Source organism: Vidua chalybeata, chromosome 4 (assembly GCF_026979565.1).
Source record: "Vidua chalybeata isolate OUT-0048 chromosome 4, bVidCha1 merged haplotype, whole genome shotgun sequence".
Taxonomy (NCBI): Eukaryota; Metazoa; Chordata; class Aves; order Passeriformes; family Viduidae; genus Vidua; species Vidua chalybeata.
The window spans coordinates 29,170,999-29,193,060 of record NC_071533.1 but is presented as its reverse complement, the minus strand read 5'-3'; the positions used below and the strand labels follow the sequence as shown (position 1 = coordinate 29,193,060).

General features: G+C 41.9%; 1 protein-coding gene across 1 annotated transcript in view; it reads left to right on the top strand.

Moving 5' to 3' along the window:
• Positions 1–20,542, top strand: part of GATB (glutamyl-tRNA amidotransferase subunit B) — a 42,367-nt gene extending 21,825 nt beyond the window's left edge. Inside the window, exons 6-13 of the mRNA XM_053941626.1 lie at positions 1,686–1,799; positions 2,845–2,929; positions 3,288–3,332; positions 5,224–5,413; positions 11,800–11,933; positions 12,317–12,395; positions 17,716–17,850; positions 20,086–20,542. Coding sequence (XP_053797601.1) covers positions 1,686–1,799; positions 2,845–2,929; positions 3,288–3,332; positions 5,224–5,413; positions 11,800–11,933; positions 12,317–12,395; positions 17,716–17,850; positions 20,086–20,214 — 911 coding nt within the window. The 3' untranslated portion in view covers positions 20,215–20,542. The remainder of the gene's footprint in view (positions 1–1,685; positions 1,800–2,844; positions 2,930–3,287; positions 3,333–5,223; positions 5,414–11,799; positions 11,934–12,316; positions 12,396–17,715; positions 17,851–20,085) is intronic.
• Positions 20,543–22,062: the final 1,520 nt, after the last annotated feature.

Below are 22,062 nucleotides of genomic sequence, written 5' to 3'. Positions count from 1 at the left end.
ATTTTTCACTACTGAATTTGGCCCTAAGATTGGCATTGGAATTGCATTGTGGTATCCTTTATCACAGGGTGATTTCTGACTTTATATGAGAATCCCAGTATTGGAAATATTTTTCTTCCAGGATAGTTAGCTATAAAAGTATTTGGATATTTTTTTCTTTCTTGAAGGTTTTAGGGGCTTTTGCATGTACAGTGAAGACATTATGTGCCCAGTTTTGTCAGATGTTATTTCATTAACAACAAACAGATGAAAAGATGCCTTCATTGTAAAGTGAAAGAAAAGTAAGCTGGGCTTAAAGAAGAAAAAAAAAAAGCCTTTTTTTTTTTGTCTTTTAGGAACTTTTGCAGCCTGGGTCTTCTGTTTATGCCTGATTAAATTCATTGTCTGGTCACACTGACACCTACATCCAAGTAGAAACAGGTCATGTCTCACATGAAGCAAAGGGCAGGACCAGACTATTCCTCATTTGGAACAAGTTTAACCCCAAAGAGGGAGCACGTGCAAAACACTTCCCTTGAAAGAGATGCTGGGTCACTCCAGCATCCTTGTCTCATTTGCATGTCTGGCAAGGCTCTGTGAAGACAGAGGAAATCAGTGTGCTGTCATCCAGGCTGCTTTTACAAATTGTACCAAGGCCTCATTGGTCAATTTAAATCTCCTGACCGGAATGGGTTCTGAAGCCGTCGTGTCTTCACAGTTTTAACTCTTGAGTCATTTTGCACTCTCATTTATAATTCTGTAATATTGCAATGTAACCAATCAGTAGGCATTTGTTTCTTTTTATCTGTATTTAAAATTTTAAAAATGCATTAAAAAAAAAAAAAAAACAGAGGGAAAGGCTACAGATGTTCAATGTGTAATATGGGGAAAATAATGTTTCTTAACTTTCCAGGATGTAATAAAGCCTCTCCTGTTTGTGTATTCCCAGTAGCTGATAACTGTGGCAAGGCTTTTCTTCTTGGAAGAGATGTCTTTAAAGGGACAATACTTAGTAAGATACAATTATGATTTCCTTGTGGTTGAGTCACTAAAAAATTTTAAGGACAATGGGCCATTTTGGACTGAGAGTGCATGATGCTTTTATATAAAACTTTGTACAGTTTTTGGGAGCCAGGGACATTTTAAGGGGTAAGATTGCAATTTCCGGAAGGAGAGGAAGAAAATTACAAAAATCCACTGCTTCTCACATTTTGTCCTTGAGCTGTAAATTTCCAAGAACACCTTAGTAAATCTGTTCAACATAACCTTAAGTTCTTGTGTTCCATGCTAGGGTACTATATATCCATCGAATTGTAATTCCAAAAGGTATTTTTGTGCTGCTTTGAGAGGAATGGAAGCTCACAATCCACCACTTTGCTTGTCTAATTCTGCCCTTTATTTAAGAGCTGTGAATCAGAAGCTCTTTTCACTGTATGGCTTAGAGGATCTGTGCTGCACTGCATCATGCAGTTTTCTGAAAGGAATTATGAGCAATGATTTAAAACTGTTTTGAATGATTCAAGGCAGTCCCTTGAGATGGAATCACATACAGAAAGCTATGATGAAGTGGTTGTTACTCCTTTCTGAACATAAAGAAGTCTGCTATTAAGGTTTTGCATATAACATGCAGTCTATTAATGCATGCTAAGGTTTTTAACTCTAGTGTACAGGGCAGACTGTTCTGTTAAAAAAATTTCCTTTTACAGAGGGTCAGCTGAGAGTGGATGCCAATGTTTCTGTGCATCACCCTGGAGAGCCTTATGGAGTGAGGACTGAAGTGAAGAATATCAATAGCATACGATTTCTGGCAAAAGCAATAGGTAAATAGTGGTTGCTTCATTACAAGAGCATTGTAGGTATTTTATGTGGTCTGAGATAAAATATGTCAGGCTCCTGAGTGCAGTAATTGGCCTTAAATGCCCTGACAAGCTTCACTTGGGTGTCTTCTCCAGGTGCCTTGCCTGTGGGTACAGGAGTCCCATTTAGGCTCAGGCTGGGGCCTTCAGACCTTGCCTAAATGGCTGTGAACCAGGTGTGCCAGTTTTCAGTCCTGTCTCCTGAAGGACCTTGGACTTGTTCTGTAATCTTGTTCCTAGAACTTAGCTCCTTCTGCTTCTCCCTGAGCTCCCTGAATGGACCCTGGTCTCAGCTCATCCCCTCACCTCAACTGGCACTGTCAGAGGACTCTGATAGTAGCACCTGCCCCAGCTCACACTGTTCAGACTGGTGGGACTGCATCAGACCATGAGGGCATGGCCTGGGCTCTGGTCACCCCTTCACTCCTGGCTTATCCCATTTTATGGAGCAGCCCCATTCTTGCTGCTCCTTGACAGAGTAAATTTTAGTATTAGGCATGATAGTCTGCAAGTTTTTTGCAGTAAAACCTCTGCCTACAAGAAGAACGAAGCAGGTGGTTCAGTGCCTAAAATATGTGGACTAAAATATGGTAGCAGAGGTTTTGTGTCCTCCAGTGGACATGATTGCTTTCCACTGAGTATGGTGTGTGATATGTGTGAAGTTCAGATGCAGCTTGGGTATGAGGGAAAAAAAAGCTGATGGTTACATCTCCAAAAGAAAACTGAACTGGGTGACTGCAAGGTCACCAGGAATATATGATTTGACTGCAGTGCCGGGGAGAAATGAAAGGAAATGAAGGCAGATGAGGAGAACACACAAAGAAAGAAGCAGTGCTGGAGAGAGACAGTGACTGATAATTCTGTCCATAACTACTGCTGTTGATTTCATTATGGTTAAAACAACTAAGTCTTCCATTACGGCATAGCAGTGAAAAATGAAATAGTGGAGTGCACTAAAGCTAATAGTGTAGTCTAACAAGCTTACTCCTTTTTCTTTTATTACTGTCAGACTATGAAATACAGAGGCAAATTGAAGAACTTGAAAATGGAGGGACAATTTTGAATGAAACAAGAGCCTTTGATTCCAAGCTTGGGTGAGTTTTTATTTTGGAGGAACATAGGAATAGCTGCTTTTGAGTGCCCACATATACCTAGTGACATGATCAGGAGCCGTAATATAGTGTTGCTCAGCTTGTGTCTTCTAAAGCTAATGTTCACAAGTATAGTCTCCTCTTAGGGAGTAATTTAAGGCTGAGGCTTTTTCACAACAGATTGTATGCTGCATCAAGCAGTGTCTGTGAAAATGACTGCCCTCTTACATGCACTTATTCTTTGAAGTGGTTTTAAGAGGCTGTCCTAATCTTCATGAGGCAGAGGTTTTGGGTTGTGGTTTTGCCATAAAACTAACTCCATGGTGTATCTCTTACCAGATCTTGTTTGTTTTTATTTTAGGTGCACAGTACCAATGAGAGACAAAGAAGGAAAACAGGATTATCGGTATTTCTTTTTTAATAGACCTAACATTTCACCAACTGAGAATTTATTAAATTTCTGAAGTTTAGCCAATGTAATAAGGATGTAAAGGTAGTCAGCATAGTGAGTATGTGTTGGAAGTTTACCTTCCACTGGAAGGGGCAGAGACCTATCAAAATCCGTGTTAATCTAAGCAGTTCAGATCTGGGTTTGTGTCTCCTTTCTGGTAAAACCCCTGGACCTTTCCCAAAGACTAGGCTGGGAGTACTTCAGCTCAAAGTGGGAAAGTTGAAGGTTTACTGTATGGCCAGTATAAGTGTATTTTTAAGAATGCCTGACATAAAACATCAGAATTTCTGAGTTCAGCATTGTGCCTGCTTTAAGTAAATACAGAAGGAAGTGGTTTTCAGCTACCAGGCCCTGCCTTTCCATGCTTAGATTCTGTGATCAGAGATCACAAACACTGTTTGAAAATCCTAGCTGCTATTGAAAGGTGTCAGCATTTCATGGGCAGGTTTCTACCTTGAAGTTCTTTGTAGACCTAATGAAGGTGTTACCTTGCTAAGTACTTAGCCTTCCACAAGTGTGAGATGACAAACACTGGAACCATAAAGTCGCCCAGGAAGGATTTAACTGTGAGGCTGAGGGGACAAGGCATGAGTCCTGTTGCAAAGCAATGCTGCTGGGAACAAGTTCTGAGGCAACACTGTAGGGCAGCAGCATGGCTGCTTGGGGCCATCACAGTGCCCACCCTCCCAGTAGTTCCCTATCTTTGCACCCCTGAGAGAGCTTCCAGTTACTCCCAGAGTTCACTTCCCAGCAAGAGAACTTCCAGAGTCTCTTAGCTTTGTCAGCTCTGTGTTCCTGTCAGATCTTACATTCTACCACTCATCTTGCTACAGCAGAGCAACCATTATGAAAACATCCCACAAACTTTGAATTTAAATCTGCTTTTTAGATTATGTTTTTGTAGAAATGCAGCAGTGATAATTTTGTGAATTCCTTGTTATGGTAGGAGCAGGCATGAGGCTTATTTAAAAAGCCTAATTTGAAAAAGAAGATTCATTAAAACCTAGACAAAACTGATGAGTCTAAGATATTTCAAAAAAAGACCATAAAGATTATTACTAGTACTAAGATTATGAACAGTATTGAACTATAAACTATGTTTTTTAGGTTTTTTTGTAACTTAGTGCTGCACATTATACATTCATCTTAAAATCTATGTTTAGGCAGATTTTCAATAGAAATCATTATAGCTCAATGCCCTTTATTCTAGTGGTTTGAACCCCTCATTTGATCACGTAAGAGTGAAGTTTCTGCTTCAATCGCAGTTATGAGTTATTTGAATTGGCCTTCTCTTTACAGGAGCCTTTTGTTCTGTGATAGCACCCTGCTGAGCACAGTAACTTTGCTTTTAGCACAGCATGAGATTTCATCAAGATTTTTGAAGTTTGGCTGGAAAAGGTTACAACCTGCCCAGATCACTCCTGGCAGTTGGCTGTCAATCCAAGTTCTTCCCTGCCAGCCCACTCCCATTTTTATCTAGATCTGTAATTCATGCTTGATGCCAAAAAGAGTGGGCTGTTTCCATATCTTTTACTGGTGCTATTGGGACATTTTATTGTTATTTTTGGTGCAGAAGTGTTTGAATTGCCCCTTTTGTATTATAAACTCTTTAACAATTGGTAGAAAATTCCTGAAGGAAAAAAAAAAAAAAAAAGAGAGAGGCTTTGCAACAGTTTGAGGCCTGATCTCTTTCTACTTACCAGGTCTTTAATTTTCAATATTTTGTTTAGTTGAAAGGGTGATACAGCTTTCAGGGAAGTATAAACTTGTGATATACTTTTTATTCCTTATTGCTTAGCTTCTGAGTGAAAATAATTATAAAGGTGTTTTTCTTCATTTTTACTAGGTTCATGCCAGAGCCAAACCTTCCCCCATTGATTCTGTACGATACAAAATCTTTGCCGGCTAATATGAACCATCAGCAAGTGATAAATATTGATTGGATTCATGAGAGACTTCCTGACCTCCCCAGTGTGAAGAGAAAAAAGCTTGTTGAAAAGTATGGGATTCTTCCTGAACACAGCTTCACCTTATTGGTAGGTCTATTGATCAAGTGCTAAAATAAGCCTAGAAACTTCAAAGTTGCATGGTTCTTGGAAAGATATACAAATGTCATATTAAGCAGCTGTCAGTCCTTATGAACATTCTAACTTCGAAATGTGTCCAACGCGTACTTTGTACCATGGAGCCATACACATAGAATGGTGGAAAAAATGAACCAGACACAGTGTGCCAAGAAGTGTTTCTCATGCAAAGTGCAGTCAAATAACTGGTACTTCAATATTGATCTTGTCTGTTTAGACATGGCTGCACCCCTGACTGACTGCAACAAATGTACAGCTTCTGGCTACTGTCCCTTGTCTGCAAGTGTCTGCTCTTCAGCTCTGGGCCTGCTGCAAGGCTGGGCACATTGACCATATTTAATGAACGCAAATCAAAATCCAAAGTCTAAATCTTTCAGTTTCATGTGCTCCTTGACCTACCTTCCACATTATTGGAAACACTTCCCCTCCTTCCCCCCAGATTTATTCTTAGGGAAATATACAAAATGGTTGCACAGTATCAACTTTGCCCTCATAGTGCAGTTTACCAGGGACAGGTTCAGAAGAGGGGATGAGAAGGGAAACAATGTGGCAAATACAACTTTAAATAAGGAAGTGACAGCAAAATCTCGTAACTCCCAAAATTATTCTAGAGAACTATGAGCTTCTTAAATACAAACTGTCATCTCTCTTTGCCAGTGGAGCTCTGGGGAGAGTTAGTATACTCATCCTAGATTAGACATTTCACATACCCAGCTAAGCCAGGAGAACATCCCGCTTTGGTTACCACTGTCATTAGTGGAGACAGAAGGAAAAGGACTTTTTCAGAGATTCAGAGCAGAACTGTAAGTACTTGAAATTGTCCTCTGGAGGAGATCCTTTCCTTTGACTATAAATGAAGGGAGAGCAGTGCACATAACTACCTCATATCCTTTCTTTGTATGTCTGTAATTTAATACACTTGTACAGAGGCTGATTCTACAGGAAGAAAATGATTCTGTGTTATGAGGAAAGCTGTTAGGAAAACTGCTTTTGTGCTGCTGTACCATTTTAGTGAGTTGCAGACTGTTTGGTGGGCAGGTGAGTCATAATTCTCATCAAAGTCACAAGACTGCAGTCACAGTATTGAGAGGTGTCAGCAGTTCTTACCTTTCTATTTCATTGGGTAAAAAAGGGTAGATCGGTCCTGCATCCTGTTTTTCTGAATTTTTCTACTTCTTCCTCTCTGTAGTGCATTGGTCCTGCCAGCTGCTAAGTACTACAGCTGCTTGCTCATTTTCCAAGCCAGTAGTACAGGGAGGAGATTGGAAAAGCAAAAGTAAGGCTTGTGGTTTGAGAGAAACACTTAAGTGAAGGAACAGAGTAGTGGAAAACCTGAAAATGATGCAAACACAGTCACTCACCACTCCACAGGTAGACTGATGTGCTGCCAGTCTGCAGCCAATGACACTGAATACATCCCCTAAAATGCCCTTCCTTGTTGAGCAGGGCAGGGAATATAACCAATATAACAGTTGGCTGTTAGATTGTGTCCCACCTGGCTCTGTGCTTGTCCTCAGCCTATTTGCTGCGGGGGACAGAGTGGAGAAAGAAAGTTGCTCAGCAGTAGCCAAAACACCGGTGTGTTGTCAGTGTTGCCGTGGTCTCAAATCCAAATCTCTTTAAAACATAAACTCCATGGCAGCCACGCCCAGGGCACCCGCTCCTTTCACTTGGCATCAGCCCACTGTTGTGCGTATCAAGTTGCTGGTATGGGTGGCTTCTGTCATCTCTGCCAACTAGCCCTATGTATTTGCCTCATAATGGCCTTTTCTTTCAGCTGTTCTCTGGAATCCTTTATTGCCTTTGCTTTTCCCTTTTTCCTTTCTGTGACGTGAAAGACAATTAATGAGTTCCAAGCTGAAATTTGGGATTCAGCTTGTAATAAGCTAATGCATCCATTTGAATGCATGAAGTGAGCACATTCTTCCTTGCAGGTCTCCTTTTATTGTGCATTAGAATGTCAGCCTGCACACTCCCCACCAGAGCTGCTTGCCTGTGCACTGGGACACCCGTTAACCTTAATTCATCGGGAGGCGCCGTGTCCGTCGCTGCCTTCAGCTTGCATCAGAGGCTGCACAGGATTGCTGATAGGGCCAGATGCACACATCTAATGAGCATTCTTTCAGGTTAGAGCGCCCAGGAGTGCTCATTAAATAAATGGCAGTTGTAGAGGAATGGTTCTAAAATGCAAAGTCTGTTCTGCACCAACTTGATAGAGGAAGCATTTTGTACCAAAGTTACAATCAAACACACATACTTCAGCATGCAGGCTAGCTCCTGAGCTTGCTTCCAGAGCTTTGTCCTCATACACAGGAGCTGCCTGTACATACTGTGGTGTTGATAAACTGAGATTCCTCCTTTGCCTAATTACAGGATGTACTGAAAGGGAAGAAGTACCCTATTAATATCTTCATATCTGAAATGCCTTATGTGTAAACAGCTTCATTTTGGCAGTTTTATATAAATAGCAGAAATAAAATATTTTTCTGATTTTTCTTCATGCAGAACTACTCTTACTTTGAGTAAGAGTAGAGTCTTTGAGTCATGTAGACTCCATGGTATTTGGGTACTCAGTTTCTTCATGAAATTTCTACTTTGCTCTGTAAACTGGTAAGCTGGCAAATGCATCAGTCAAGAACGATCTGACAACTTTGCCAGTTATGGTATTACAATATTTTCATCTTACCTGTTGAGTAAAAAAAAAAGATATATTAGCATAGACATTAGCGTATTAATGCAGACATTAATGTATTAATGTGTTAATGCAACACTTCATTTTCAAAATGTGTGCTGAGGTCCAGGGAGGTCCAACCAGAAAAGACATTGATTGTCACAGTACAGCATGAGAAAAAACAGTCTGATCACTTCCTTTGTCATGTGAATTCTAAGTCTTCCTGTGCATGTACTATTCCTCTGCTTACTCAGGTAAAAGCAACTGTTCCACTTAGGCTGATTGCCCTGGTGGAACAATCACACTGTTGACTCCTTCAAACAGTCAGATGTGGGTTGCTAGAGAAATTGGTTTTGACCATTTGGTTTCATGCCCTGCCATACTCAGACATCCTAGTGTGCAGGTGAACTTACTTACACTTCTCTTAGAATTCAAATAATTTTACAAGAAGCTTTAGGAAAAAGTTTGAACTAGTCTGCTTTTCTCCTGGATGTCCTGGGGCTTTTTCCTCTGACAGTCTTGTACATTTTTGCAGCAGTTGTTACCTCACGGTTGGTTATTGTAGGAACTGTGATTGTGAAAATGGGAAAAACAAAGCAGCAAATGAGATTTTATTTGTGAACATTTAAGCAGTTTTCTTCTTTAGTTCTTTGGGAAACATTACTGGTCTTCAAAAGAATAAGTTTACATTACAGTCCCACTGTCCCTGAAGATTGTACCCATGATATTCTGTAAAATAAAGTATTGTTTTAAATTTGTTTAAAAGGTACCTGAAATCACTACACCTCTAGAGTTTTTTACATCTCACTGCTATGAAATCATCATTTTAAACCATGTTTAAGAAAGAAATTTGCATCTGATTGAGATATTGGTATGTCAGGTTTCATGCCAGAGAGACTCACATGAATAAATTGCAGCATATTTGGTGTGTAATGGGAGCACAGAGTGGCCTGGATTACAAATATGATGCTACTATTCCAGATTTCTGGTTTTCTTTCAATGAAGTTTAGAGTATTCAGAATGAAGAGAGAACAGGCAGTCAGCATTCCTGTAAATCCGGCATGTTGGAGCGTGCAGTGGTTTTCAGCTCAGATTTGCTGCAAGGGTCAGATCTGTATGAGTGTTGGTAGTTGGAGTGAATTTTGGAAGAAAGTTTACCAAAATGTAAACCAAATTGAAGTCAAGTAGTGCAGTATCTAGAAACTGAAGCTAATCAAGTTATCTCTACATTTTTTTAATATGACAAGAAAATAAGGAAAATGTTTCATTTCTGTCAGTCATTCTGATGTTTTGACATTCTGCTGTACTCATTTCAGTCTAGCATTACTGGGTTTTCCTTCTCTTTGGCTACAGAAAATGACAGTCTCTTTAAAAAACCAAAAATGAAATGCAAGGGAATTTTGGGGAGTGTTTCTGGTTATGTGTGCACAAGTAGTGAGTATGGGGTTCAGAGACTTTGTAGCATATGTAAGTCTGTCTCCCTGAATTTTCCTGGACTTTTCTGCACTTGGTGCTTGGAAATCATCCGATTAAAATGCGAAGGCTACATATGTTTGTCCTTGATTTTTCAAAGGTCTTGGCAGCAGGATCAGAACTGCAACTCCAGCCAGGCTGTAAGTATCCAGAAACTGGGATGTGCCCACTGCTAGGGATACGCTCTGTAGCCTGTACATGATGGAAGTGCTGGACGTGCCGCGTCTGAGCTGTGTAGCTGCATTCAGACATGTGGCATCTGCAGACATTATTTGCCTGCGCATAATGTTGTAGCTAGACCTGCTCTGTCTGGAATGTTTGTAAAACCTTCTGCAGCATGTGTAAAGAAACCAGCATTCAGACATGCTCACTTTTTCCTATCTAGATTGGACAATCGTTGCTGTGTAAAGGAACCCACTATTTAAATAATGAGTGTTTGTTTGTGCTATTGAATCCTGAGGTGAATTAGAAAGAGTACAGTACTGGCAATACATCATTCTAGGAATTCTGCTTAACACACACAGTTTTTAATCAAGTTTACTGTGCTTTGGTAATCATGTTATTCCTTTACTGTTTTTTTTTTCTTTTAAGTCAAATTTGTTCCTCTAGTCTATTTAGCCTTAGTTTTGCATAATTTTGATTAGATAGTAACTGCTACTTAAATTAGAATGCTGGAGAAGAATAGAATGATATCAATGTGTATTAGATAGATAACTAGTGGGAGTTAGAAGGTTTACCTTGGTTCACAAAAGACTTCAGTGGTTTCCCAGGCTGAGAATTTGGTTTCTTTGGTCATGGTCTCAAGGTGAAGGGGATGCGTCTGATTTTTGTCACACCAGTTTTACAGCATGATGTTAATCTAGGTACATTTGTTTTGTTTCACAGAACAGAGATCAGTAGTTTGCAGTCTTCTCAAAAGCTATACGTCATTATCAATGAAAAATGTGGTATCCAGAGTTTTTGGAAGTTTGTGTTGTGGAAATTTGGAGAAGGAAAAGTCTAGAATTCTGTATTGCTATGGCAGTAAATGGCCTTTAAAAACAAGGACAAATGAGACTGTTTTGATGGGATGTGAGTGGAGAACTCAGGCTTTTTGTGGTTGCCCTGCTCTCTTTTTCTCATAACTGTTCAGAGATCTGGCTGCAGTCAGTATGTGCTTGAGAAATGTTTTTGCTGTGATGACTGTATACTTAGAATAGCTCCTTGGCTATCTCTAAGCTGTTACCTCCTGACTTCTGAGAGCTGGCTTGTCCTCCTGTGTGTTTATGGCACATACTGCAGAAGTCCAGTGGCATGCTGGATTTGGATTCCTCCTTTAAAAGGTAGGAGCTGCCACTTCATACTTCTTCAGCCTTCAGTAAACCTAATGAGTTCTGTGCTGCATTTAAAGGTCCATCAATGCCTTGATGACAAACACCACAGCATTCAACAGACTGTGCAGTATCGGTTCTTCTAAAAACAATCTCAGATTTCACTTAGGCTATAAATTGAATCTCCCACTGTCATATTTTCTGAGCTGTTACTGTGCTGTGTAAAAGCTTACCATAGCATTTCAGAAAAAAAACTGGAAATAAAACCCTGCTTCTTACATATGACCTTTCCATATCTCTGAAGGGTAAATGCAAGCTAAACTTACTAATTTAATCCAAAATAAATAGAAGCGATTGCAAGATCAAGAGTGAAGTAGTTGCAGACAATTTCAGGAAAAGGCTCTTCTTGGTAAAAGGTAGCATGACAGCCTAGATTGTGTTTTCTAGGATTATGCATAAAACACTTGCAAAGATGAGAAAGCTTCTGTCCAAATGCTAATTTTAGGGAGGCATTAAGAGAAAAATTATAGCTCATTTGTTGGAAGTTCTACTGAAACAGACAGGCTGACAGATAAACTGTATATTCCTGTTCTAGGCATAAGATTGTTGGCTGTTATCTTAATAAAATTACTCCAAAGTCTCGTGACTTTGCCATGAATTCACAGCTGAAGTTTACTTTAGGACTGAGCATTTATATGCTGAGTGTAATTGTATAATTAACTGTAACCTGTAACCTGTGTCACCTGCTCCAGGTGACCCTGCCTTGACAGGGGGGTTGGACTGGATGACCTCCAGAGGCCCCTTCCAACCCTAAAAATTCTGTGATTCTGTAATCATGTTTGCACTCCAGTATCCCTTTGATACAGGTGATTTTTTATAAACAGAATGAAGACGGACTAGCAGAATTCTTTGAAAGTGTGGTAAAACGGACCCAAATGAAGCCAAAGAAGGTGATCGGCTGGATTCTAAACGACCTGCTCAGTTACTTGAAACAACATTCCCTTACAGTAAAGGAAAGGTCAGTCTTCTTCATTGCTGCAGTGGTGAGACCAAGTGATCCATTTCTCATGACTGGTACCATATTACTCCATTGTTCACGGCTGCTTTAGTTGCTTCCTGTGAAGTTTGTTACTCCAGGCAGTCCTGCACAGGCCTTGGCTCTGTCCTGCTGAATGGAGTTAGACAAATCCATGGCAGACAAGAGGATCATGTAGCTAAGAGTAGCAGTCAGTGTTCAGTCTTTAGAGTGTGATGATGGTAAGGCATAGTCAGGCCATTAGTACTGAACATGAGGAAACAGCTTGTCATACTGAACTGTGTGATCTTTAGGCAAGCAGCAGTAGCACAGATACCTTACAGCACCTTATTCTCTGAAGTAACTTCTACCCACTTTTTCCCTAGCCCAGTCAGTTCTTTTCTCCTGGGTGACCTCTTGAACCTTCTAGAAAAAAAAGAAATTTCTTCTACAGCAGCAAAGCAGGTAAGTACCTTTTTGATTTTGCTGTACTCTGAATCTGTGGCTGCTTACTTCAGTTGCATAGTGATTTTATAATAATTATGTACCAGTACTGTGGTTGCTTTAAAGGGAAATTATTTACAGTGTTGATAAAGGACAACTTCTTTATCTATGCTATATACATATAACAGATGCAAATGCCTTATGTTTGTACATAACCTTAGAGATATATCTGCATATTCACTTTTAGAAGAGGACAGAAGCTAAATAGTAGACTTAAACAATGTGAACTGAACTCAAATCCTGCTTCTGAACAGAGCAGACAGTAGATCTCAATTTCACTATTCCAGTCAGGCCTGTGTGAAAGGTCAGTGGGAGCTAATCCATGGCTTGCAGTTAAGACAAGAGTATCACTTACTAGATTCCTAGGGACAGTAAAGTCTACGTTCCCAAGCATTAGCACATGGGAAAGGATACAATTCATCCAAGTGCAGTCACAGAAAGAGTTCTGTATTGGTGTACCTGAGTCAAAAGTGGCAGAGGTCTGGCCTTTCTTTTATCCTTGCTTCTTTGAGCAAGTGCTATCATGAAGCTCTCAAGCAACTAAAGCTGGGTTTGGTTTTTTTTCATCTTGCCTAGGACAGTCTGAAAAAGCAGCTCTTGATTTATATCTTAAATTGTGAACTGGTTGTGATGGAACAGTACTGCTGTGTTTCTAGGCAAAATTTAGAGGCTTTGCTGTGATAGGCCATAATCAGTCATTCACCTTAAATTGTTGCAAGCTCATTTATATGGAATGATTTGTCTTTTCAGATTAATTATTATACTCTAGTTAAGTGCATTAGATGACTGTTTCAGTGTTTATCAGTGAAACTGTTAGTGAACTGTGAATGAACTTTCTGGTTTGTTTTCTTTTTTTGGAGATGCTTGTGGTTCTTAATTAAGTTGGTCTGTGTCTGTGGATAGCCAGCTGCATAAGACAGGCGTCATAAATAGGGATATAAGTGCCTGGTTTCAGGCATGTGTGTTTGGAAATTTTGTATTGGAAAAGTAAAAGCTTCATAAAGGAGATAAAATATTAATAGGAGAAGCACTGGAATGCAGCTCTTTGCCTGCAGGGTTGTGGCACACCCATCAGTTTAGTGTCCATGTTTGAAAAGGACGCTTCAGAACTCCAGTCTGAAGTCTCTTCCTTGTGGAGATAGGGACAGGGTACTAATGCTCTTCTATGGTATTTTCTGCTTTGTGATATATTTGTGTGCCAGGCACTTCTGACACGTTGTGAAGTGTCAAGAATTTCAGAAATGCATTTGTTGTTTAATTACAAACTTCTTGTAATGTGCATGTTGTCCTCAGTGATCTGAAACTGGCCCCAGAAATCGCAGTAGTTTGCCCTCACCAAGAGATGATGCTATCAAACTGCAGAAACCTTGCCACATTTAGAAAAGTATTTTGGTTGCCTGGATGTCAGAAGAGTAACAAATGTTTATAACAATTCTCAGCAGTAGGCAGAGACGCTGGATGGCCCGAGGGCAGAAAGGGCTATATATACACACCAGCAGATGAATTGCAGCTCTTGGGGAGGGGAGCATGATCTGCAGTGGCAGACACTGATCCATTGGGAAAGGATGGAAGGGTCCAATGGGGTGAGCACACAGACATGTGTACACATATGTGCTCGCTGTGGGAAGCTGTTAACCACTTTAAATTATTTAAAAGGTTTTGTGTTTGGGCTCTGCTGTCTAAGGCAGTAAAAAGAGGCAGATAAAAGCCGTGAACACTGGCTGTACACACTGAGCATTGTGTGGTGGAATGCAGTGCTAAGCTAAGGGCACTGTGTGCTCACATAATTACCATGTAGGTAATTACAGAGCTCATGCCCAACTTGCCATCAAACATAGCGTCCCACTCCAGAGGTCTCCAAAGCAGTTCCAGGCTGGCGTGCCTGTGCAAAGGGGGGAGCAGCTTCCAGCTCTGCTGGCGCATGGGGCTGTGGGTGAGCGTGTCCTGGATCAGATGGATACACATTGCCCACGGCCCAGCCCAGAGGCACCATTTTGAAGCGCACAGTGCGAGGAGTCGGTGCTGCTCACCCAGGGCTGAAACCAGTCTGATGGGGAGTGTGTCCGTGATGGGGCCTTGCTCTTCAAGTTGCCAGGCTGGCAGCAGGTCCATGTCTGGCATAACAGACCTACTTGTGAGTTACGGTGTTATGGGAGGGAGCTGGTTCCTGGGCCAGGGAAGTGGAAACTTGTCCCTGCTGCCAACAGCTATCCTGGAGCAACTCTGTGTGGACACCCTTGTCACTGGTTCATTGGGGGATCCATACCCAGCAGGCCATGAAGCAGAGCAGACCTTGGGTTTTGCTGGCTTCTGCAGTTGCATAGGTCACCCACATAGGAATAACTTCAACAGACCTGTTTGCCACCCCTACTTTAAAGTAGCTAGCAGGGAAATGATTACAGTACCCATACCTAAACGGAACCATCTTCTTTGACAATTATGACTACACCATCTGGAGGACTGGACCCAACTGCCCCCCACTTCTCTGAGAAGCTGAGGGACACATGCCAGACATGACAGCTTCCGTCACTGGAAAGGAGAGGTGCCCACAGGACTTGCTGGAATGGTGCTACCTGCTGCTTTCCTCCTGTCCTTGGCAGCAAATCACTGCAGATAGGGTTTCCAGTTGGAGCATTCTTAGGCACAGCAGTCAGCTGGCATGGTCACCAGTTGCAAAATGTTTGATATGATGCCCATGACAGCCAGACGTGTAAGTCCTGATTAATTCATCTTGACCAATGCTGCTAAGCCTGCATAGGTGGAGACCACAGAACATCATTAAAATCTAATCATGCTCAGGCAAGAATCAATAGTAGAAGCTACTGAGATTTCAGTAATGGAAATGAGGCCTGAGATTCACGTTTTGGCTCTGGAGACTTCATAATTTGATCCTTCTGTGCTGGTGCAGGCATTTGTGTAAATGAGTTGAAATAGTTTTTTAAACTGCTTTCTTTAGATTTATACTCCTTGCCAAGTGGAGAAACACATTTTTTAAAAGTGCATCTTTGACAGGTCTTGGCCACATCTCTTTCTGCTTTCCTACATACCTGTAAACAAGCAAGGGCCTTGATAACATTGTTGCTCTACCAAGTGGAGTTGCTTGTTACCAAATAGGAAGGGACACATGATGCAGCTGTCACAGAAAAAAATCTGGTGCCTTCAAGGTTTCTAATGGGCAAGCTTTCCTCAAGCCAGGAAATATTTGGCATAGGCATAACAGGGAAATCAGAGCTGGATCTCTGACTGTCAAGCTGTCCTGCCCCTGATCTAAGTCAGCCTTATGTACGTGTTGCTCCTGGGTAACTGCCATGGTTGGCTGCGTAGATTTTGTTCATTGCAGATTTCTCCTTCATGCAGCCCATGGCATCCTGCTTGAATACATACCAGTCCTAAAAATCTCATCTGCCTTTTTTCAGGAAAGTGAAAGGGCTTATTCATTGTCCACTCTGATTTGTGCAGTATTTTAGACTGTCCAGGGTGTTTTGCTAGAGGTTGTGCTGTGCTTGGCAAAGACAGGGCTCATTCTGATGGGTGACATACAGTATGGGTGCCTTGGGAAGCCTCCAGGACAGAAGCCTTCCTGCTTCATCCCTCAAGAAAGAAGCAGAAGGGCTGCCAGGAGTAGCAATGGAGTGCAACAACAAAAAAAAACACAAAAACCAAAAAATAACATTACAAAAAAAGGCAAACAGCTGCAGACCGGCTGAATCTCTGCTGGATATATTTATTTCTAGGGCTATTCCAGGTAGCACTGGCATGATGATTTTTAAATATCACACTAGAAGGAAGATCTTGTAGAAGACATACACAACACTGATTTATTCAGTGTAAAGATCTGAAAGCTTTACTTATAGCTATTGTAACTCTGGCTGCTTATCAGTAACTCCAATATTGTGATCTGCCTTTGGCCCTCTCTCAAGGAAAAATTAAGATGTAGCTGCCACAATACAGCTCTGTGTCATTACCCTCTCACAAGGTCTCCAGTAGAGTTGATAAGATCCCATAAAAAGCTTCAGAGTGCCACTGGCAAACAAATGTCCTCTTGCAGCAATTGTATGAATGCACAGTTCTAAAATACTTGCTGTGAACAGAGAACTCTTTAACTAGAGGTCTTTTGTACCCCCAAATTTGTCATGCAGAAGCAAATTGCTGGGGTAGTTAAGATCCCATCCTATGTGCATCATTCTACCTGAGTTCTCTTGCTGCCCTGCAAATTATTTAACATGCAGTTTGAATGCCCCTCCTTGTCTTCCCATCAGAGCCTCTTCTTCATCCTACAGGGAGTATTTAATGCTGAAATTTGCATTAAATTGAAATGACATGCATTTCCATATTGGGACACAGCGATGGCCCAAACATACAATTATATCTTCAGCTCAGGATGGAGCACAGCGAGCTGTTTTAATAAGGGTTTTCTTACTCTCCTCCCACGGCCGTGAAATAAAAGCAAAGGGAATAGAGAGAATGACTGCCCAAGGAAATTGGTTTTTTATAAATGTTCTCTCCTCTCAAGCGTGTTCCAGGGCAATAGTCCTGCTGCAGTGTAGGAAAACACTAGCATTAACAAGTGATTATTCCACAGACCTGGGTTTGCCCAGCAGTCCAGTACTTGGAGATGATGCATAGGTGGGCTGGAGCTGCTGCATTCATTCTGCTTGGCACCATTTTTCTTCTGCTTTGTCATACATATCCTCATTACAGCCTGCTGGCAAGGACTGGTAATGGGATGAGTTACCTGGGATTGGACTTGGTACAATAGTCAGCTAATCGTCAGTTCCCGGGCAGAGCCATTGCTCACGGAGATGCATTTCCTTGCTGCTCCCAGGCAGGTCTGTGAATGATGTGAGAAGAGCAGGAGTATTGGTGGAAGAGCAGCCTTGCAGCCATCCCCTCTGTGGTGGCTCTTCTCCCAGCCAGGGAGCAGCAGCTCTGGGCTTGAGGAGCAGGGGGTTGTGCTCAGCAATCCCCTCTGGAGAGACCCTGGCATTGGGGGAGCGGGCAGGGCTTGGGCTGCAGGAGGCTGCACAGCACCTGCTGTGAACCATTAACCTGGACTCGTGCTGGAAGTGGCAATGCTTTGTCTCAGTACAGGTGGCAGAAAAGGAGGGAGGTACAAGGGCTCTTTCAGAGAGGCACATGATTAAATCTTGGGCTTGTTCACATTTAGACAACCTACTCTTGGCAAAAATAGGGCTTCTTGGATCCATAACCAAAATACTGCATGTAAACAATGTTGGTAAGTCAAGCCACTGACCTGTGCTGCTTTTACTGTGATTTTCAGGTATTTGCGGAATTGTGGAAGGGAGAAGGGAAGACTCCCCTTGAAATTGTTAAAGAACAGAAACTTGGACTGTTACAGGATCAAAAAGAGCTTGAACAGATCTGCCAGGCAGTGATTGATGGACAAGAAAATGAGGTGATTATGATGATGCTGGGAACCTTCTGCACTGTGGCAGTCTGTGGCACTGAAAGGGGGTTAAAATAGCCTCCCTTTTTTTCCTTTTTGATGGCATTTGAGCTCTAGAGCCAGAGCAGTAAGGCTGCTGCCAAGATATTATCAAGCTTTTCTTCTTTCTTACTTTACTAAGTGGGCTTTTTGAAACTGAAGCTTAAACAAAATGATCTGCAAAACAAATTACCAGTCTGGCTAATGTGCTACGTCATTCTGAGAGCCCATAAAACTTTAATGCAGGAAAGCAAAACTGCAAGGCCCTGTCCCTCTCCAGCTGTACTGCCATTAACCTGACTCTGCCACCTAGCCACATAACTCTGATTTTTATGTCATCTGTTGTGATATTGGGGCAACACTGTTAAACTGTTCTGAAGCTGAAGTAACCTGCCTGCAGGGCATATATTAGTTATAGAATTTGAGACTGTATCAGAGCTGGCAAGGCAGAAATTCTGCTTGCATCTGACTTTTTGCCATGTCTCTCTCCACTGCCAAACAGAGGAACCTTGCTGGCTCTCGTGCCTGACAGTGGCTGTGGGGTGGGGAGGAGCCAGAGCCCTGTGGCAGCAGCAGCAGCTCCAGAGCTGCTGCCCACTCTGCTGTTCTGCTGGGCTGTGGCAGCAACACAAACGCTCCCCCGTGGGGGATGATTGGCTCTTTCCCATCTCCTTGAAAGACACACAGCAGCCAGTGTGGCTCAATCTAACAAGGTCTGAGCTGGAAAAAAAAAGGGAAACAACCCTTGTTGATCGTGAAGGGGAGGAGTGGGAAGGGATCTTGAAAGAGTCTATATAATCTGCTTTATATAAAGCAAAATGAAAACAAGTGCTTATATGTTCTCTGGAGCAAAAATTTAAAAGCAGTAGTGAATAGCTTACTTCTAATATAAACAATGTCTAGCTCCATTTGCCATTTGGAAAAAACATTAACATCTTTTGAGAACAATACCGCCCACTCCAGATCTCATTGGGGGATGCTAACAGCTCTGCAAGAGCTTTTGATAAAATGAGCTTGCAGTAGGTCGGCGTGACCTCCATCCAACTTGACTCATTTGCAGAGACTGATAGAAGTGCTGCTGTATTTCCAGGCTGGTATGAAAGCATAGGGAGGGAGAGAATGTTAGAACTGACTGGGAAGGTCCATAACCACACTCTCATTTCAGTGTGATCTGAGAGTAACTTTTTTCAGAATGAAATTGCTTCTAAACAGCTGCTCAAACCAACATTGAGCACTTTATGACAGTGCAGGACCAGGACTGTACTGCACTCTGCCCCACATAGGTAATTTCTAGCAGATCCAGAGTAATGAGTCCTTTCCACTGTGCAACATAACAGAGATTTTAGACTGATAATAATTCGGATACTGTAATGAGAAGCAGTATTTGCATCTGAATTTGGTATTGGCACAGTGCGTAGCTCCTATGTTTACAACCCTTTCCTGAACATCTGCAAATACGTCATCCTGTTTCTTTGCATCGATTGTGTTCTGCCCAGTAACTCTGACCAGGTAGAGAATGCCTTCCCTGCCACACAAACAGTAGGAAGGCCCAATGCTTGTCTTTCAGCAAGAGCATCTCCTTTAGGAAGGCCCAAAGGTGAAATTTCTGATCCTTTCAGCTTTTAAACATGGCCCTTGCAATGTAGCAGGTGATTGTGCATCAAAGGCTGTGTGATAGGAGGTCATATTTGACCAGTTAATTAATCATGTTGCAAAGGAGTACTTTCTTGAAGGAAATAAAAAAACACCTACATCTGTGTTTGAAGGACCTCACCAATATTATAAAATAGATTTTGATTGGATTCAAATTACATGTTATAACAGGACATTATATTTAGTAAAATGGTAGATCCTATTAGCAAGGATAGTCCTTCTCACTTCTCTGGCTTTTTTCCAGGAAGTTGCTGTTCAAGCTGCAGACACTGTAAAATCCAAAAGTATTTTCTGACTCTTTCAATAAGAGGAGCTCTCTCTATTAGTCGTAAGGCCCTGATGCTGTAGGGACTTAGTGTTCTCTCATGGGAGCAGAGCAGGAGCTTATTGCAAGGCTGAAGGCAGATTTTATAAATAACACTTTATCCCAAAATGCAGTCTTTTATCACAATAGTCCAAAGAACAAAAATATTCATACCTTGGTTAGGAATGAGTGAAGATGTTCAGTTTTCCTGTTACAATGGTGTCTGTTGCATTTTTTTTTCTTTAAAGGTTATGGCGATAAAGGCAGGAAATCAAAAAGTTCTAAATAAGTTAATTGGTCTGGTACAAAAGAAAACACAAGGACGGTCCAATCCTGTTCTGGTGAAGCAATTATTAGAGAAGAAGCTATCAGAGTAGCCACAAGAGAAAAAGCACACAAGCAACTAAAGAAGCATGTGCTTTGTTCTGTCTACAAGTGAACTTCGTCGTCTCCTTGTGCAGCATCATGCTTGTTGGTTATGCTTCAAGCAGCTTGAAGTCCCAGCCTTCCCTGGAGGCATCAGCCAAGCTCAGATGGGCCAGAGAAAAGCAGGATACAGCTATTTGGATCTCCCATGCTTTGATGTGGCACTTAGAAATGTGTTTTCCAAACAGCCCTGGGAAACAAGCTCCCATAGGTGTCTGTGAGTACACAGAGAGCTGAAACTGCATGGGTTAGTTTTCCAATAAAGCGAGTACAAACTCAGCTTTTCTGTCTGCCTGTTTGTGAGGAGGGGCATTCGCAATCTCAAATACTCAGTCTAGGTGTGCACACCATAACTCAACTGTCAGTGTGAGCACAACAGGAACAATGATTAAAGCACCCAGAAGTAATTGAGGAGCTGACGTGTCCCTTGATGCCTAACAGAAGGGAACAAAAAGTTCACTGCTATCATTCTTCCCGATTTCTGAGGAAAGGGGAAAGAACGAAGCCACGAGCTGCTTCACTGTGTGCCTAAGGGTAGTGCCACAGAGAGAAGTGCCGGCATCTCACCCTGTCAGCTTGTTTGCTCGCCTTCTCTCAGTTCTGCACCCACATACCTGCTGTGCCTGCTCTCAGTTCTGAGGAGTGCCTGAGGGGTGTGTGCCTGAGCCCTTCTGAGGGTCACATCCCATTCTGGCATCAGAGAACAGCAGATGTGCCTCTGCCAGCCCTGTACAATCTACAGCAGAACAAGTAGAATCATAGAATAGCTGGAGCTGGAAGGGACCCACAATGATTACTGGAGTCCAGCTCCTGGCCCTGCACAGGATAGCCCCAGCTCTGGTATGTTTTTTTTTTTTTTCTCTGCAGGCAAGAACTTGGCCCCATGTTACAAATGCCCAATGCCCAGGGCTGCTGCTTCTCTGGCACATGGTTTTCTCCTGTAATCTGGAACTACACTGCTTTGGGGAAGGAATGGAACATGCAGTTGGCTTACCAAAACTGAACTGGGTTCAGCTGGGGTTCAGTCCTTCTCCACTACTTTATCCTAAGGGGTATTTTGTGCTGGTAGTTTTTATTTTGGGTTTTTTACATCTTTTGGTTTTCAGTTCCTGGCTTTCAGTACTCACCGAAATGCAGGGATCTGGAATAAACTTCCCCATCCCCACCAGCTTTAGCTGATCGAGCCATTAACAGGAAATGAAAAAAGAAGAAGCCTGTTAAATTTTCATGTAGTAGGGAAATAAATCCCATTTAGTTACCAGATGCTTGAAGTTCTTAAACCCTTCCTGGAGACTGCTAAGCCATACTTTTTAAAGATCACACCTACCTCAGGCCTCATAGATACTTCTTCAGAATTGTTCTTTAGGATATGCCTGCAGGGCAGACATTGTCACAGGAGTGCAGCAGGTGTGGCCCTGGGACTTCAGTCACCTTTGGCAAATGTGGTGCTTTCAGCACTAGTTCAAAGTAGGCTGATGGCAGTTCTTCTCCTGAGTGGCAGCGCTGAGGTTATGTCTTGAGGAGGACATTGCTATACAAACTGGCTGAAGTTCAAGTGCAAACTCTTTCATTAGAAGGAAAAAAAACCCTTTGGTTTTCAATACATTTAATGAATAAAATGTATATCCATTATTCACAAAGAAGTACCTTTACAATTCAAACATCACTCTATCACTTACAAAAAGCAGTAACAAGACTGCAGTCAAAAACTGTGACCCTTCAAAAACCAATCCACCAAACGAAAAGGCTAAACCTCCAAAAACTCCCCAAATCACACCATGCCCAGGATTTTCATATAA